The 18808-nt window shown below is 37.2% G+C and overlaps 1 protein-coding gene across 8 annotated transcripts in view; it reads right to left on the bottom strand.

Moving 5' to 3' along the window:
• LOC133846137 (tyrosine-protein phosphatase Lar) overlaps positions 1 to 18808 on the bottom strand; it is a 159749-nt gene that overhangs the window by 110313 nt on the left and 30628 nt on the right. For 7 of the 8 annotated variants that reach the window (XM_062280918.1, XM_062280926.1, XM_062280943.1 and 4 more), the window contains exon 3: positions 8340 to 8758. In XM_062280918.1, coding sequence (XP_062136902.1) covers positions 8340 to 8427 — 88 coding nt within the window. In that variant the 5' untranslated portion in view covers positions 8428 to 8758. Of the gene's footprint in view, positions 1 to 8339; positions 9507 to 17717; positions 17992 to 18808 lie in introns of those variants that run through there. The other variant, XM_062280935.1, reaches the window with a different exon arrangement.

The raw sequence follows: 18808 nt of genomic DNA, 5'->3' as shown, positions 1-18808 counted from the left end.
TAATTGTTTGGAGTATTACTCGAAACTTAGTGCATTTTCAGAATTTAATAATAAACTGTGCAAAGTGAAAGATTAAATGCAAGTATTACAATAATTATTATCTGAACTTGTCGTTTGTAATATCTTCTTATCAAAAGTAGACATAATCTAGAGTTCTTCTCGAAGTTGTTAAAGATAAAACTAAATTTGTATAGCTTTTAATGAAAGAGTTAAAAAAGAAATATTCGAAATATGAATTAACATGAAAAGCTGTGAACTGCCAATAGCTTAATCCTTTAGTTAAAGATAAACGAATTCAATACACGAAGTCAGCAAGATATCATCCATACAGGAATATTTATTGTATGCCACTCACGTAATCAATTATTGTATTCTATTGTTATCAAATCTGTTGATAGTTAGAACAGATATTTACTGACAATAATCGTCAAAGTAACATGGTGTAGTTAGATATTTTTGGTTTGCAAGAGTGGATTGTATCAATATGATAAAAAAAAACAATAAACAAACTGCTAATAAAGTGCGCAAAATAAAATTTTGATGCTTTAATTCAATTAGCAGCGCTTCAGCAAAATGCGTTCATAAGAAAATAAAATAACAAAAAAAGAAAAATGAAATAAAATACGCAAGCCCTTAAAGCTTTAAGTATATCAAATTAGACGCACAAAAGGCTAGTTATTAAACGAAAATAAAATCCATAATAATTTCGAAAGTACCCCCGCAAAAGGACCTTGTGGCGTAACCCTGAACTGAACCGTTGTCAAAGTGAAATAAATGAACTTTATTGTCACGCACACCGTCTACTAACATAAACCAGCCGAAGAAGAAAAGTGTGTGTAATGTCTGGGGCGACGGTGAAGGAATGCAATTAAAATTTCATGTACTTATAGCTGCTAGCGCACCTTAATTGATTAATGTAAACCCCAAACCCAAAATATAGCAACAACAACAACAACAGCCAGAGCAGAAAAAAACGAAAACAAAATAAAAAACAATAACAACCCACAAAATTCGTGGTTAAAGGGTAGAAGATGGCGGCACCAAACAAATTAATTAAAAAATGCGCCGCGTTGTGTTGTCTGCTTTTAGGCTGCCGAGCGTCTTGTTGGCCCATTTTGGGGCCGTCTTAGCTGGCTAGCTGGATGGAGCTGGAGAGCTTGGATCCTAACAAAAAATAATAAATAAATTGTACTTAAAGAGCTTCCGAGCCGCCGCAGTGCAGCCATAAACATTAATTAAAAGTTTTGACCCTTTGCTAGAGCAGAAGCCAGAGGCTGCTGCTGTTCTTGTGAAGGAGCTTGGTGGGTGAAACCTTCTGTTGCTCATCAGCTGCAATATTCATGTGCACAACAACAACAACGATTGCGACTACAAACTACTACAATAAAATGCACTCACAAATTTGTTGCTACGAGTTGTTGCAAGAGTTCATCGCTAAACGGCGGCCAGCGCGGCCTCAGTGGCCTTATTTGCACGTAACGTTCAAAAATTACGAGTTAAGCACTTTTTGCTCACGGCAAAAACTCACTTCTCTACAAACACCACACACACACACACACACGCAACTCATGTGACTCATGAATCATTTAGCGCACACATGAACACGGACACTCGCACACATACATTGGCAGCAAGTTTTCAGTAGTTTTAAATGAAAACTGCGCGCGAGGATTTCCCGGGCCGCACTCTCTAACCTGCAGTTGAAAAGGGCATGCGGAAAATGTTTGATGTGCCAAAGGTCTAAGGTCACCAAATATGACCCATTTCACCACAACTCCGTTTTATTCTTGTTTTTTTTTTTCCTTTTATGATATACCCTCCTCACATGCAACTTTTCAGCCAAGTCAAGACAAAATTGTAGTTAAAGCTTAGCTACAAATTTAAGCGTAGTTTTTCAAAAGAGTTCACTAAAATTTTCATTTTATATAAAGTGCAACAAAAAAAACATTGGATTTCGGACTTTGTATAGCTGGTGCTTTTAAATGCTCACGTGGTATTCATTTATTCCGTCATTGTGCAGACGGCTTGAAAGCACGTTTCACCTATTTCCGTCAAATATGTATATATATATTTTTATACCGCATTCATAGCGCACTTGGAGCACTTTAAATATAAGCTACAGGGTATTTTTATGGCCTTACAGCGAAAAGATTGCAACTAGATTATACTTCTGAGGGTCCTAAGTTGCACAACATTATTACGCACAGAACAATTGTAGTAACTGTTCTTCGAATTAAAATTTAGATAGTAGAAAGAAAGTCCACTTCCTACAGTGAAATCATTTTAATTTATCTAAAAATGTTTAACTATTTCTGAATTGCTTCAGAATTTTTTGGTAACGAACTCCGTTTGTAAATTGCTGCCATTAACTGAGAAAAAACATTTGAGAGCTCAAATGTACTCTAAGACTTCTATATAAAATTATTATTATTACTTTTATATACAGTTAAGTAATAACACAAAACTATTATCTTAACTTTAGAGAAGAGCATCGCTGTCTACATATGTATGTAGATATCTGGCAACAACTTTAATATAGTTCTCTACTCTACTCTGTATGATTATACTAAAAAATAGACTTCAAATAATTCAAAAACAATTATCTTTCTTGTCAAAAATGCCTTAAATATATTTTTTATATATAGGGTATGACATCCGCGCATATAGTATTGACATCATAACTCGGCGCTTGTTCATTTTTTTCGGGTATTGTCGAAATTTGTTCGCTGCAAGCAAAATATGACACGGACATATGGCGTGGGTCAGCACATGGCATCGCTCCCGGTCTCCATCTGTGTGTGTGTGTGTGTGTGCATGGCACACTTTATGCTCACCAGCTTGGTTAGGTGGAAACAAACAAATAGACAAAAGTGGCATACACACACACACACACACACACACATACACACAGCTAGAGGCAAAGAGACATCAAGTTGGTCAGGAAACTCAATTCAACAGAAACCAAGCGAACCACCGAAGCATTAAATTAACATTTTTTCTAATTAAACTGGCAGCAAGTGGCATAAAAATGTGTGCAACAACAGCATCCGGAGCAATGCTGTGCCACAATTTGTGGCACTTAAAAAAGTGAAGTAGCCAAGATTTGCATAATGTCATTGTGTTTCAAACTGAAATCTCTTTCAACGACTCGTAGATTTTTCAAATCTTTAAGTGATAAAAAAATCATACAAGAGAAAATATCAAATATAAAAATGAAGCAGGAAATGAAACACCATTATTCAATTTTGCATTTCATTTAGTATGCTTGATGTCTTTGTTCACATCTTTATGGTTGCAAATCATATTAAGTTGCAAGTCGGAACGAAATGGCATTCAAATATATATGATTTATGAATGGTCTGGCTTTTTTAAACATTTTTTATTAGAATTTAAAGTGATTTGGAATACTCTGTAAATATGAAAGAAATTCTAGGCGAATAGGAAACGAAACATCATTACGATAATGTAAATTTGATTAATATTAGAAAGAAATGAAAATCGGATAAATTATTTCTTGGTAGGCAATACATTTATTTAATATCAAAGTTTACTAAACAACTCTAAGCTTTATATGGCAATATTTAATAGACAATCTGGTATATTTTGAAGGTAATAGTATATCGAAACACCTTCTATATATTTTCGGTATATTTTAAGAAGAACACTTTTAAGCTTTTATTGAAAATGGGAAGTCGGGTCTAGTTACTTTACTTTACAATCTGGTAAATTTTGAAAGTAATAGTAAAATGAAATACCTTTGTAATATTTTAGTATATTAAGGTTATATTTAAAGAATGAAATTACGTTTATTGAAAATGGGTACTTTGTAGTACCTTCCTTAAATGTTAAATTTTATTAGTATTAAAAGTAAGTCCTTCATGATGATATCCTATGATCATGTTTTAAAACGAAAATGAAATCGAGTAGAAACAATTATAAGGCTAGACTGATTAGTCTATAAAAAAATTTAGATAAATTGTGATTTTAGATCTCTCCATTAGATTAGCAAAAAATGAGTATCTAGCAAGGCACGTGGCGAGCTTTTCCCCAATGCCACTTTTAAGTACGATGGAAAGACGAAGTAAAGCAAATGAGAAACGCAAATGCGAATGCGTTTTTATTAATGCCGCATATCATTAGATCAACACAAACACGGCCATATAGCATACACATAAGAAGTGCTCGTACACGCTCTTAACTGCCAACAATAATAATGTTTTGGCATTTATCACACTTGCTGTTTTTTTTTCTGTTTTTCTGAATGCGGTTTGCTCTTGTTCTTGTTGTTCTCGCAAAGTGACCAAGTAAAGTGGCTCTAAAATTTCACTGGCTTCGGTAAGAACAAGCAACAAAAACAAAAAAAAATACACAAACCAACAACAACACAAACTGCGAAGAAAAGCAGATAAATAAATGTGGCAACAACAAAGAGCAAAGCGCCATAAATCTAAATAACAAATTTTTACGAGAAACGAGACCATAAATAAGATGTTACTGCCTTGGCCTAGCGAGAAATAGTGGAAAAACAGGCCCAGTATCATTTCCCGGGCCCATTTCCCATTTACCCATGCCACAACACCGGACTGAGTGACTGCGAGCCAAAGCGGCAACAATTCCTGAGAGTTTCTGTTAATTTAATATTATTACTTTTCATTACAACGCTCGACTGTATATGTGTCTGATGGTTACAGTGAAATGCTGTTAGTTTCTTTCATTCCTTATTTTTTTGCTCTTTCAAGAGAGGTCCCAAATGTCAACACATTAATGTCCAAGACCCTCTCGAGAAGTCGGGACCGTAGCCGGGGTCGGTCCCGGGGCCAGGGTCATATAAATCAACATTTATCTGTCGCCATCGCCGACAATTGAAAATGACAGCAAAGCAAACGAAACGAGCGAAACGCATAAATACTTCCATCTTTTCGGCTAATTACATAAGACGTTCTTCGCACTCGCAATTTAAAGACACGACTATAATATAAAATTATTAGCGAAATTTTTTTTGCATTTCGCAATCAAAATTAGAAGAGATGCTTGAATTAAATAATAGACTTTACCAAACTTTTGACAAGTCAAAGTGTCTGTCATCATCATCGTCATCTCATCATAAGCAAATTTCGACGTACTTTTTTATGATGTGTACATTGACGTGAAAAGTTCTTTTAAAGTGTAAGCTCGAGAGTCCCAGGAAAAACTACAAAAGCGAGAAAATAAAGGAAAACAACGCAAATATTTGAAGCAAAGTTGAGCTTACTCAAATTAACTAACTTTAATTAAGTTTCAGAGCTCAAATCGTGGAGAAACGCTTAATTTTCGACAAAAGTCACCGTCCTTCAAAGTCTAGCAAAAGCTTTTATCATCTCAAGAGTTTTTCATTTTAGACATTCTTTTGCCCAAGAGCTCAAGAGGGGTTAAAATAGCTGAGTATCAAATTGGAAGTATTAGATTCCCTTTGCACAACCCTGAAAAGTTGCCACGTCATATGTGGATTAACTTTTCCCAAAGCTTTGATAGTTGATAGTTAGCATTTTGATTGCCATACACTAACATATACAAAAAAAAATTCGAAAATAAAGACTCGTTTTCATAGATAGAAATCGGTGTTAGTTTTTCGGCATTTTAGAAGTGTTAAATTGCAGGAGGTACATGAAAATGATGTCAAGTAGCAGGTTGCTCATATTTTGCGAGGCCCTAAGAGCAGTTGTGTATTTGGGCGCACCTTTCACACGGCTGCTTCATTGCATTGGGCTAATAAACAAGCGACAGGATAGTGCAAAAAACGAGCAAAAACACAACGAGGGAGGAGCGGAGAATGAAAACAAAAAGCACAAAATGCAACAACGCCAACAAGAGACAGACATTCACCATTGTACATCCTGTTGGACGAGAGCGAAGTTTTTTGCACAGTTTTGTCGCACCTCTTTCTATTTTTTTTTTGTTTTTGTTCTGCCTGCTGTGTGAGTGTTGTAACTACGAATGCATGAGTGTGTGTGTGTGTGTGCGGAATCGTATAAACCATTAAATTGAAATTTATGCGGCACTTTGCCGCGTGAAATGTTTGTACAACTCGTTGCGGGCTGCGGCTTTTCAGCAAAACTTCCCCATCACTCCACACACACAGTATGTATATGCCACATAGCAGTTGCACTAGCACTTCACTGCCTAGTAGTCTCTGTCCCTGTGGCACAGTCGAGGCCGCTCTTGTTGCAACGCCATAGGCGTTGACAGAGCGACAAACCGTTAGACAACAACATTTGTGGAAGCGCAGAAGAGTCAGAGTCAGAGACAGAGTTTGAGGGAATTCTAAAACATATGCAAAACTGTTTGCTGTTGCATGTAAATGGTTTTTTTTGACCCACCCTATGCCAAGTTCTATCAATTCCTCCACCTCCACCTCCATCTCCTCCCTTGTCGCACAGTCGGAAACATTTGCCGGCTAATTTGTCGTTTGTTAAAATTATGATACAACGCTCGAATGAAAAGTAGTTGGGGACAATTGTGTATTGTTTGGAGGACACCCAGCAAAGCTACCGCATCATCCTTGCACCTGTGTATGTAGAGGAAAATAGTGCGTGGCGCCACGCAAATATCACAAACTCATTTTGGTATTTATTTTTTTTTTTGCTCGCTGCGTGGTTTTTTGCAACAAGTTTTAATTAATTTGCCGCAAACTCCTGGGCAGGCTCGATCCAGTCTCCAGTCGCCGCAGCCCGCCGCAATAATTCTCATCAGTGAGTGAGAGAAAGGGCGGACAAAAAAGTTGATGCTACGATAATTTGAAAAGTTTTCGCTTAGACAGCGACAGCGACAGCAAAAGCGGCAACATCGAACGAAAAGTAGGTAGCACAACTCTCCTTGCAGCCAAAATCGCTAAACCTAAAAACAGGAACTGCCAACTGGCAAACCGAGAACCGAGAACCGAGAACAAACTATATGAATACGACAAGCTATATTAAGCCTCAAATAAATGCAGCGCCATAATTAACATATAGCAAAAGTTTCAGCTCGCTAAGCCATAAGCTGCCCTAAAACTAGACTAGCACTATTTTCTCTCTCCCCTCCCCTTCCGTTCCGTTCCACCACATTTCCACTAGCTTTATCCCCATCTCGCAATGTCTATCTCTATCTCTATCTTTCCCTTTCCCCTAACCCAAAATACCATTCGCTGACTGATGAAATATGGCTACAAAAGTGGTTTCACTCTCACGAAAAGTAAGTGGTAAGAGCGGTAAGCGGGAGGGCGGGGACGGAACTTTTGCAAAAGTAATTTGAAATTTACAACTTTCAGTTGATTGAGCAAAAAAGTCGAACGTAGCATATCCAAAGCCATTTGAATGAGGGATAAAGCTGTTTCAATTGTGAATTAATTGTCAGCGATTGAGTTTCGCATTAATTGATGAAAAGGTAATTTACAATGCAACAATCTTTCTCGAATTTCCACTCGACATTTTGTCGAAAGTGCAGCCAGCATATTGAGGTTTTTAACTGTAGCATTAAATAATGAACGAAATTGGTTTATTAAAAATATATTGCAATTAAGAAGGTATCAATATTTATAAGCATATAATATTTGGTTCTTAAAATGCAGTAAAAGTGATATTACGTATACGTGTTCTGAAATAGTAATTATTTCAAATAAAAAAAAAACATAGCATACAATTTGGGGCAGAGAAAATGAAAGCATAGAATTATATGAATACAACTTGTATGTTAATTATGCAATAGTACTTAGCTTAGATATTGTTCCTGGCAATATATCAAACTTTGACTAACACTTTTACTACAAATGACTATTAATTCAAAATAATCTCAATTAATACCCAATTTCTAACTGTCTGATGAGTAGGATATAACTTATCGTCTAATAAAAGTCCCACATTTTCGTCTATTAAGCACTGCACAATTACTGTTACTAATTCCCTTTTCAATTATCACACACATCCTAGTTAATTTTTAGCAACTATCCCCAGACAGCGCATATCCTGTTCATGTCCATTTCTGGCCCCCAAACTAAGCAACGACGTTCTCATTAGGATTTCTACAGCTGCCAACAAAATTTGCATTGTTTTCCCGCTTGGGAATTCGTAATCAAACTGTATTAACGTGTATCCTACAATTAACTTGGCTTAAATCTGCTGATTGAATTTGCTATGTTGCAACTTAAGAGAAAGTAACTGAAGTGTCGCTTAACTTAAATATAACCTAATTGCACTTAACTTGAGATTCGACTCGCTTAAATCTATGCATATTTATTCTGTAGAAAAGTACTTGATATATAGAGTATGTATCTAGGTATAGAGGTAGTGTGTAGTAATTAGTTTGATGATTTTTTTTGTACTCACGGACTGCATCAACCGGCGCGGGAGTCCAGATAAGCAACGCTACAAGGAAGGTGGCTGCAACGAAAGTGCCTGCCATCTGCATACCCATTATTTATGTATGCGATGCTTTACGAGAGATAGACTGAGAGGCAGAGTGTGGTTAGTGTGTGGGGGTCGGGGTTGCTGTTGGGCAGGCAGCAGCAGTTAGTTGATGATGATAAAAAGTCGATAACAGCAACAACAACTACAAGTTCGAATGCTATGTTCTAGTATAGCACTTGTTTGCTCTTTCTCTCTGCTTTTTGTTTTTGTGTTTGCTTCTTGAGTCGAGCTGATCAGACTTACTCTCTTGGCTGATGCTCGCTCACTCTCTCGCACTTGCACTCTTTGGCACGCGCGCTCTCTCAGAAGTTTCTCTCGTCAACGCGACGTTGCTCGCGCTAATTATGCATAAAGGGAGCAAATATAAGAGTGTAATGTAATGTGTTGTGTGAACGAATGAGACAGATAGTGTAGCAGTGTGTCGTAGCAGCGAGAGTTTTGTTGCGGGTGTTATAGCAGAGAGAGTTTTGTGTGGATCGTGTATTTGTGTGTATTTTGTTTTGTTTTTAGTTGTTTATATTTAGTTAGTTTGTTTTGTTAGCATTTAGTTGCAATGATCGTTCGTGAGTGATAATTTAATCATTCAATCGTTTGTTAAATACATTTTCGCAAGCCGAAAATCATCGGATATTACAAGATGTGTTAGTAAATGCGATGTCATCATCATCATAATATTATTGGCATTATAAAACAGCATTTGATTTCATTGTCACGCCCATCGATGTTGTTGTTGTTGTTGTTTGGATTGTTGACGTATTTGTTGTTGTTGGCGTTGTTTATACATTGTTGTTGTTGACGATATTGGCATTATGTTTGTAGATTATTAGTTGTTGCAATTCCAGTTAAGATTAAAGTTGTTCAGGATCATCGTTGTCGTCGTTTTCATTGTTGTCATGTGGAGGGAAGCTGTTGTTACTATACGACCAAATTTTACCTGCTTAAAGTTGAACTAAATACTTAATGAAGAGAACTCTTAAACAATATTCATATATATATATAGAGATATGCAGTTTTATATTCTTCTTTTTGTTGAGTAATATTGATTTATTTTACTTTATATTTTTGTTTTCTCGGTTTTGTTGCCGCCTGCAAAAAAAAAAACAAAGAAACGGTCAAAGGTTGAGAGATATGTCGTTCCTATGGCTTAACACTGACATCCTTTCACATGGTAAAAGGACACAAAAGCAAAAGCAGATCTCTCTCTCTCTCTCTCTTTCTCCCTTGAAGTCATTTCACTGAATGAATGTGAATGTGTGTGTGTGATTGCTGGCAAATCTCTTTGACTTGTTAAGCTGAACCCGAAAGCTGTAAAACGAGAAACCATCAGATATTTTATTTGCAAAAATAAACAGACAACATTTAAGCACCTTTTGTGCACGAGCAACAAACAACTAGAATGGAAACAACTGTTGGAACTAATTTTGATATCAGCCATAAGAAAGTTAATAATGCGTTCAGTAGTTACGCTTAAGTAGTTGATGAAAGTCGAAAGACAGCGAAACGAGCTGTTGCAATAAACAAGCTAATGCCACAAACTATACTCATCACCAATATATCATTGCATAGCTGAAACTTTATCCTTCTACTATAAATAAAGATAATTTTATTTCATTTTCATAGGCAGAATATTTTGGTAATTTATCATATTTCGTTCTGTCGCAACAATTGCCGTTAGCTAACTGCAAATGCTATTTAAGGTAACTAAATATTTGTTCAATATTGAACAAATTTATTTTCCACAATCATAACAAGTTTCAAACTAATTGAAAGTCTCTGGAAAGTTAAGCTTTAAGTCTGCATAATGAAGTATGCACTAAAAGGTTGAAAGAGCAATTTGCAATAGCTGCACTCTCAATTTAGTTAATCACAGTAAAAAAAACTAGTTTATTGCATGCCTAGAGGCACAGCAGGAAAGAGGGAAAGAGGCGGTAGAAAACAAGTAAGAAAGTTACAGTCGAGTGTGCTCGACTGTGAGATACCACTACCCATTTTAAATAAAGGCAAAATATTGCGGTATCATTTTCAAAATATACCGAAAATACTAAAAATACTAAAAATATACCAAATGGTATATGTGGTATATCGATATAGTACCGCATTCAAAATATACCATAGACGGCACAATGTACCAGATTGTCGGCCAAAGCAACTCAGACCCCTAGTAAGTAGGAGTTTTTGCCCATACGAAAGTATTTCTTTAATAACTTCCACAATTTTATCTGATCGCAACCAAATTTTCAGGAATCATAATTATTACAGTAATTATTGCATATACCAAAATTCGTGACTCTAGCTTTAAAATTACGCTTGTTATTCGATTTTTTTGATTTGCGGGGGCGGAAGTGGGCGTGGCAAAAATTTGAAACAAACTTGATCTGCGTGCAAACATAACAAATGCTGTCGAAAAATTATAGCTCTATCTCTTATAGTCTCTGAGATCCAGTGTTTCATACGGACGGACGGACAGACGGACAGACGGACAGACACACAGACGGACAGACGGACAGACGGACAGACGGACAGACGGACATGGCTATATCGACTCGGCTGTTGACGCTGATCAAGAATATATATACTTTATAGGGTCGGAGATGCCTCCTTCTACCTGTTACATACATTTCCTGCCGGCACAAAGTTATAATACCCTTCTACCCTATGGGTAGCGGGTATAAAAAGGACAACAGCCTATCATTAGCTGCACTTCTCGGTACTTGAGCCAACGGCAACAACAAAAATTTCAACATCTGCTGGCTTGGCAATTAAAATGAACTAAAAATACCTTAAACTCGAGAGTCGTTTGAACTTCTAACCTCGAGCCGGGTGTGCAGTCCATTAGACAGACAGGTTGGCAGCACTGCCAAAAGGTAAATAAAAAGTCACTGCGCCATAGCATGAGTTTGGTTACTTTTGATTTCTTCCCCAAACCCCGTTGAACTAGCGATGGAGAGTTAAAGGGAGAGGGAGAGGGAGGCGCAATAACAAGCTGCAGCCTGGACTAAAAAAACAGGCCATAGCCGCAGGTGGGCGTGGCTCAGCCCACTTACAAACACACACATACACGTACGCTAGCATAAAAGTCCATATTGTATATATGTATATACATATATAGTATAGAGTAAGCTTTATGCTCTATATGCACTTGTAAAAATCAATTAAACTTTTCAAGTGAAGTTATAATGGCTGCCAACTCGTTTTTTCTCTCACTCCCTCTCTCTCTCTCTCTCTCTCGTTTTCGCTCTGTTGTTGCCTTTCTTATTGTTTTCATAGCCTTGCATTGTTGCTAGCGCTTCTTGTTGTTGTTCTCTTGTTGCTGCTGCAGCACGAGTTGTTGTTGCAGTTGTCAAAAGTTTTAAAATAATTGGATTTTTTTTGCCATCGCACTTTTGCTGTAAGCACAGGCAGAGCACGAACCAACAAACGAGCCAACGAACGAGCAAGCGAGCAGAGACCCCAAAACCAGGGCTGCCCATTCTACAAAAATTAAAATTTTCTTTGTTACTGACAGCAAGGTACCGCCAGTGTGCCAGAGCGAGATGGAGATGGCGAAGCGAGCACACTTAATGCTGACTGCAGTCGTCGTCATCGTCATCGTCGTCATCGTTGAGCGTATTACCCAATTTCCACTGAAGTTTTCAACACCAATTGCAAACGTCAACAACAACAGCTAGCGCGGGGGACGGATGGGGGCGTGCCTCCGATCCGACGCCTACAATGTGCTAAAGGGTTGGGCAGCGCCTTCTCCCTCCTTCACCCACGCCCCCAAACTTGAAGTGCTGCCCGTCGACTCGTCAGTGATTTAATGGGTTTTATGCCACACGGCCTGTCATTATCGAGCGCAGATAAGCATTCGAAACGTTGCAAGGCCTCATCACTTACACAGCTGCATATGCAACCACACACACACACATACATACTTTATTGTGTTGCAATCACATGCAGGTACTCAATGGGACTATCAACATATACCATTTGCCAGCAGATCAAGATTAGTTCTTAAGATTTACACGTCGCCAGTTAATTAACATGACTATGCGATGATTGAAAGCTGGAAAACGGATCAGCTTACTATTCACAGCACAAAAGGATATTGTATTAACAAGTTCGCTTTAGAAGGAAATTAAGGAAATCAAACAACAATCAATAGCTCCGAAATATTGACTTTAGTGAAGCGTCTATTTCCTGAATATATCTACCGAAATGAAAGTCATGTGACATTTATCCAAAGAAGGAATATGTATAAAAGATAAATATTTTAATTTTAATGGTTTAACTATTTAAAAAATCTGCGTACAAACATAACAAATGCTGCCGAAAAAAAATTATAGCTCTATCTTTTATAGTCTTTGAGATCCAGTGTTTCATACGGACAGACGGACAGACAGACAGACAGACATGGCTAGATTGTCTCCGCTGTTGATGCTGATGAAGAATATATATACTTGATAGGGTCTACCTGTTACATTCATTTGCTGCCGAATTTTCGCATATACAATAATAACAACAGTAGTTGTGATTCCTGAAAATTTGGTTGCGATAAGATACAAATTGTGGAAGTTATTAAAGAAATACTTTTGTATGGGCAAAAACGACTACTTAGTCTTAGTTGCTTTGGCTGACAATCTGGTATATTGTTGCCGTCTATGGTATATTTTGATATATCAAATATACCATTTGGTATACTCTTAGTATTTTGTAGCATTTTCGGTATATTTTGAAAACAATACCGGTTTTTGATTGCTCTAAAGTCTTATCTTTTTGAAAAATTAATATAATTGTGTGAACAATTTAAGACAAAATAAATAAATACATTCTATATTCCAAACAAATAAAAATATCGAACGTCAAATTGAATATGGAAAATAAATACACTCTTATAATGTATTTGAAATATCAAAAGCTCACCAAATAAATTTAGAAACCGAAAATACCTACTCAACATTCTATAGCATATGCTGTCAAAGCGTCAAACCAACAAATATTAATATTGTAATATTCAAGGTTGCACTCAATTGACCACCAATTTTCCAAATTTAACTGAGAGTTGACCAAATGCCCTTTTGAACGAACCGCACTTAATTGCTTTAGAAGCTTTTTTTGGCATGCCTAATCGAATCGATAAAATTGTGCTTCTCTCTACGGTAATCCAATATTTCTAATAACTTTTTCGTAGTTTAATTAAACAAATTGAAGTCTTCACAAAAGTTTTTCACGTATTGCGTTGATTTCAGTTCAGCAAGTTGTGAATGTCGAATAAATGTCTAGTTACTGACTGAATGAATAGTAACAGCAACAGCAAAAAAAGATGAGATGAATTCAATATGCAACTTAACTAAAAGCGAAAGAGAAAACTTTCAAACTCGGCTAAACAAGCCAATAGTAGTAGTAGTAGTAGTAGAGGGCAAAAATTAATCAAATAAAGTCAGTCAAAAGAGTTGGAATTGTGAAGTCAGCAATATGCCTACTCGACAACAGATGGCGCTGCGTCTGGCAATCATTTTTATTGCTGGTAATTTAGCATTTTGTACTCGGAATTATTATTTATTAATAAGAGAGCAAACAAACTACAACAAGATACAATCTGCAGTTGACATATCTTTAGCATATTTATGTGTGTGTGTTTGTGTGTTCTTCTTCGTTTATTTACTCGTTTGACATTTATAAAGTTGCAAGAGAAAACTTGCTGACTTTTTGTCAATTAAGCTAATGACATCTGATAAAAGGAACTGCTTGCTTGGCTATCAATAAAAACAACAAAAACGGAGAAATGTCATCAATGTGTAAACTTGATGCAGCAGCAAGAACTTTGGTTTGTCATACATGGCGTATGCGTGTTATGAGTTAAAGTTGTTCGTCTTTAAAAGGCCGAAGCAAAAAATTCTGCGTGCTAACCACACAACTTTATTTAAATTCCACTTTGATAGACACGCACATGGGCGAGCGAGGGGAGAAGAGAGGGAGATGATGGCGGTGTGTAGGAAAAGCAACAGCTTTTCATAAAAGTACACACAATGCTGGGAAAATAGTCAAAGCAGGCGACAGCTTTTATGGAGTGAGTGTTTTCAAGATGGAAGTTGGAGTAGCAATTGAAGCAGTAGCTGCTCTCTTATTTTCTATTTTTTTCTCCCTTTTTTCGCCCCAGCTGTCGTCTCAGTAGCTGCAACGTTTTTTCTTTACACATTATATTTTCCTTTTCCCTTATTTTCTTTTATGCTATACATTTCTTTTTTTTTTGGTTAGTTTTTTTTTTGCGTCCAATAAAAGCACTTGACACCGAAACGAGGAAAGTTGCTTAAACAAAATACTTGAGCGAGTCTGTGGGAGCGACAACAACGTTGGGTGCGAGTGATAGAATGAAGAAATGAGCATGTCCTGTGGATTTCAAGTTTTTAAAGCAACTAAATGAATTGTAATGCACTCACAAAAGTTTCCGTCAACAGCACAACACCTGCCTGGGCTGTACAGCTACAGCTACAGCTACATCTACAGCTATGCCATAGTTGACTGCGAAACTATGGAAAACTCAGTAACAATGTGCGAGTTGTACATTGTGCATTGCTGAGCAGCTTTTCTTTAGCTTAACTGCAAATTATCTCCATGGCAAAGCAATCAATGCTCCTCCAAAAAGCGACAGCCCAAGCACAGTTGGCCACGGGACACTAAAAGGATGCCACAATAAAACCAGCTAGCAACAAAGTAACAGCAAAGCAAGAAAAAAAAAACTGAACCAGAGAAAGGAAAATGGGAACAAAGCGCGAGCATTTACAGTTTTAATGTGGCAACTAACTGTTGTGCCTCCCCTCGCCACGTTCAATCGACTTTCTTTACAAATCCAAGTGCTTAAGGGAGTCAGTTTGCGATTCATGAAGGCAACTCAAATCGGATTAGAGTACAAAATAAGCTTACAACGTTTCTGTTGCATACTTCAGGGCGTCAGGATTTATTCACTATTTATTGAAAACTGTAAATATGCTTGGCATGCTAAACAAAACGCTTGTTGCCTACGAAAACTACGCTTAAACCGTTTAGTAAAAGCTCATTTCAACTTAATTCAGATTAATTAGCTGTAATCCAAATTTAATTTAATACAACTCTAACTTAAACAACATTAAAAGTATTCTGTTTCGTTCTAGATTTATTGCAAACAAAGTAATGAAAACATTTTTGGTTTCTAAACGAAACAACTTGTAATTAAATGCAACTCAATTAACTGCAATATGGCAACCATTTTATGCGACATGTAAAATAGTTTTAAAGTTATTGCAAACAATAAAATAAAAATAACTTTTCTATCTAAACGATAACCAAGCTTGGGAGATTTTTGTTATTCTGGTTTCGTTTTTCAGAATAGTTGGCAATTAAATAGAACTCAATTAGCTGCAATATGAGAAGCCAACTATTTTGCATAGCATGTAAAATTAATGCAATTACGCCTAGTTTCGTTTTAATAAAGCGACAGCAGCAAAAAACACATTTATCTAAGTTGTAATTTGATTTATAATTGGCATAGGCTTTGCATTTATTTATGGGTATTTATCTGGCATTCAATTGAACGGTTTAAAGCCACAAAGCCAAAACAATGCGATGCAGAATCGTAAAGTGTTAATGACACTGCAATTTGGGGCCTGCCAGCGATATCTATAGTTGGTCGATTCGTCAAGCGAATTGAACGGTTTTAGCCTCCAAGTTAGTCTCATTTACAGCTTTTGCTGTAAATCCGAGATTCGAAATGTGAAAGGCAAAAGTGTGTCAATCTATCGCGCATCCTTCGCACTTCTTCGTCGTCGTTGTCTTCCATAAACTTGAAGCCAATGTCCATGGCAAACATTTCAACGCCTTTGCCCCAAAAACCAAAAACAAAGACAACAAAAAAAAAGCAGAAAATGAGAATCACTGCTCCTAAAACGATTTAGGCCGCATCGTTCTAACAAACACTCACACACACAAACACACAAACACACACACAGTAGAGACATCTTGGTAGCAAGCGCTGTGTGGCCATCAGTCGCAGTTGCCACAAACGTGACGCTAGTTTCGCCGCACAAAACAAAAGCAGGAAATTTGGGGCGTCGAATGCTGACTCCCTATCTCTCTCTCTCAATATGTAGCTATCTCTTTCGCTGACCCTTCGAATTGAAAAGAAGAACTACAAAACGGCCAGAACCGTTAACGGCACGCTTTAAGCCGAAAACCCGAAAGCAGCTCAAAAATTGTTGTTCCGCTCGTAAAAATGAAAATGAAAATAGATAAAAAATAAAAGAGAAAAGCAAACCAAACTCATACACACATGCTGCAAGGACTTCATTTTGTAAATCAATTGAATTTTCAATTGTGTGTGCGTCGAACGCAACAACATCAGCAACAAAGGGAAGAAGAAGGTAACATAAAAGTCAATGCGGGCTCAAATAAAGGAAACGACACTATTACCCAAGACTAGCGGCAGGACAATGACACAGGACACAGGACATAGAACACAGAGCACAGGACATGGGACTCCAGACATGGGACACAAGAACAACAACAACAACGAGAATCGCTGAGATTTTTTTGGGTTAACCTTCCTCCCCTCGCCCCTCTTACCCTTTTCCCTCTGGGTCACTCTTTCTGCCAATTGCTGCGAAAATCGTTTCGTTTGTTGAGCTACTTTTTTTTTTAACAGATTTTGCTGCTTCTATTATTTCTTTTTTTTTTTTGTTTTTGTCACAGTTTTGTCGAAGGTTATGCTTGGAATTGCATAAGCAAATTAAGCGGAAAGCGCAAGCTGAGGAGGTTTAAAACAGTTGTCCACTTTTCATATTCCTTTAAACCTATTTGCCTATTTGCCATGACTAGTTGTAATTCCTTTCATATTCGTATTTCAGTTATATCGTTTACACTCTTCTTTTCTATTTCTTGTGAAAACAGTTTGAACATTTCTTCAATTCATTTTCATTTGCATTTCGTCCTTTATTAACATTTCTACTGCCTTTTGCTGGTGTTGCCTTCCCTGGCACCTCGACTCGTTTTAATTACTTTACACATTTCATATCCTTCATCCTTTATCATTGCCGTGTAGTCAAGGCATTGCTGCATTTATTTTTTTTTTTTGCCCTTTTGCCCAGCCTATATCCTTTCTTATTTACATTTCATTCACATTTTCCACTCCATTTCATTTCCAACTACAATAGCTTCTATTTACTCCTTGTATATACCTCACACACACACACACACACAGACACACATACACATACACGATGCAAGTGGAATCGTGTCAGAGAGAGAGATCTGTTCTATGTAAAGGAATGCATTTTTTTTTTTTACCAATTTAACGTATCGATTGCGGAACCTTTAATCGGTATCTGGTGTTGAATTAGTTTATTTTAGAAATGAAAAACGTTAAAAGCGAAATAAGAACCCGTTTAGCCGGCACGCGGTAAACACAACGATGCGCGGCATGAATTTCTTGAGTGGCGGGGCGGGGAGGCGCAATGAGGGGGGACGGCAACGGCGAACGGCGTTGTAACGAACTATATAACCGAGGCAAGCCGAATACGATTGTCGGTTGTAATAATGAACTTGATATCAACTGACACCTTTTTTTTTTGCCTCGATTCAAACACTCTTTTATTAGTATTTTTGTATTAATTTTTTTAAAAATTATTGAAATTTTTTTTTTGCAATTTTTATGTTGTTGTCGTAAATTTGGGGGTTGTTGTTGTTTTACGTTTTGCTTATCACACACAGCGCGCTGAGTTTCTTACAGGCTCGTTACATCCTGCCAAATCCCGAAATTGTACTAAATACGTACAAAACTTTTACGATTGGCCAAGGCTCAGTAGCCGCCTGTGCAGCGAGCACAGTCCGCGTGTGTCTTTGTGTTTGTGTGTGGATGTGTGCTTGCTTGCCGAGCCACGACGAGCGCAAAACGTCGCTCGTGTCGTTCGGCTGACGCTGTGGTGAGTTTCGTGGTGGCAACGACGAACGAGTTCCGCTCAGAGCTTCGCCTGCTGAACTCACTCAAAGTCAACTTAAAAGAGCGAGCGAGTGCAAATGCAAGCAGAGAAATTGAGGGCACACTCAAAAGAGCGCATTTTAAGTGAGTATGAGTGAAAAAGGACACTCACTGCAGCACTGCAGCAGAAGACCAAAGAGAATGCATTTGTGTTTGCTTAAAACACTCAAAAGTTGAAAGCTCAACACTGTTGTGTTAAAAACAAAGTAACTCAAAAGAGAGATTTTAATTTTAGTCTGCTGAAAATTGTATTTCTTAATCATGTAAAATATAAAAATATTAAAAATTTGTTCAACTGTAATGCATTATATTGAAATACAATATTTAACACTTGCCTGGATAAATAAGCTCAAAATGCAACTCAAGAACCTACTGAGTTATAATTATTACTCAGACTGCT

Source organism: Drosophila sulfurigaster, chromosome 2L (assembly GCF_023558435.1).
Source record: "Drosophila sulfurigaster albostrigata strain 15112-1811.04 chromosome 2L, ASM2355843v2, whole genome shotgun sequence".
NCBI classification, from domain to species: domain Eukaryota; kingdom Metazoa; phylum Arthropoda; class Insecta; order Diptera; family Drosophilidae; genus Drosophila; species Drosophila sulfurigaster.
This window is presented reverse-complemented; position numbering and strand designations above follow the sequence as displayed.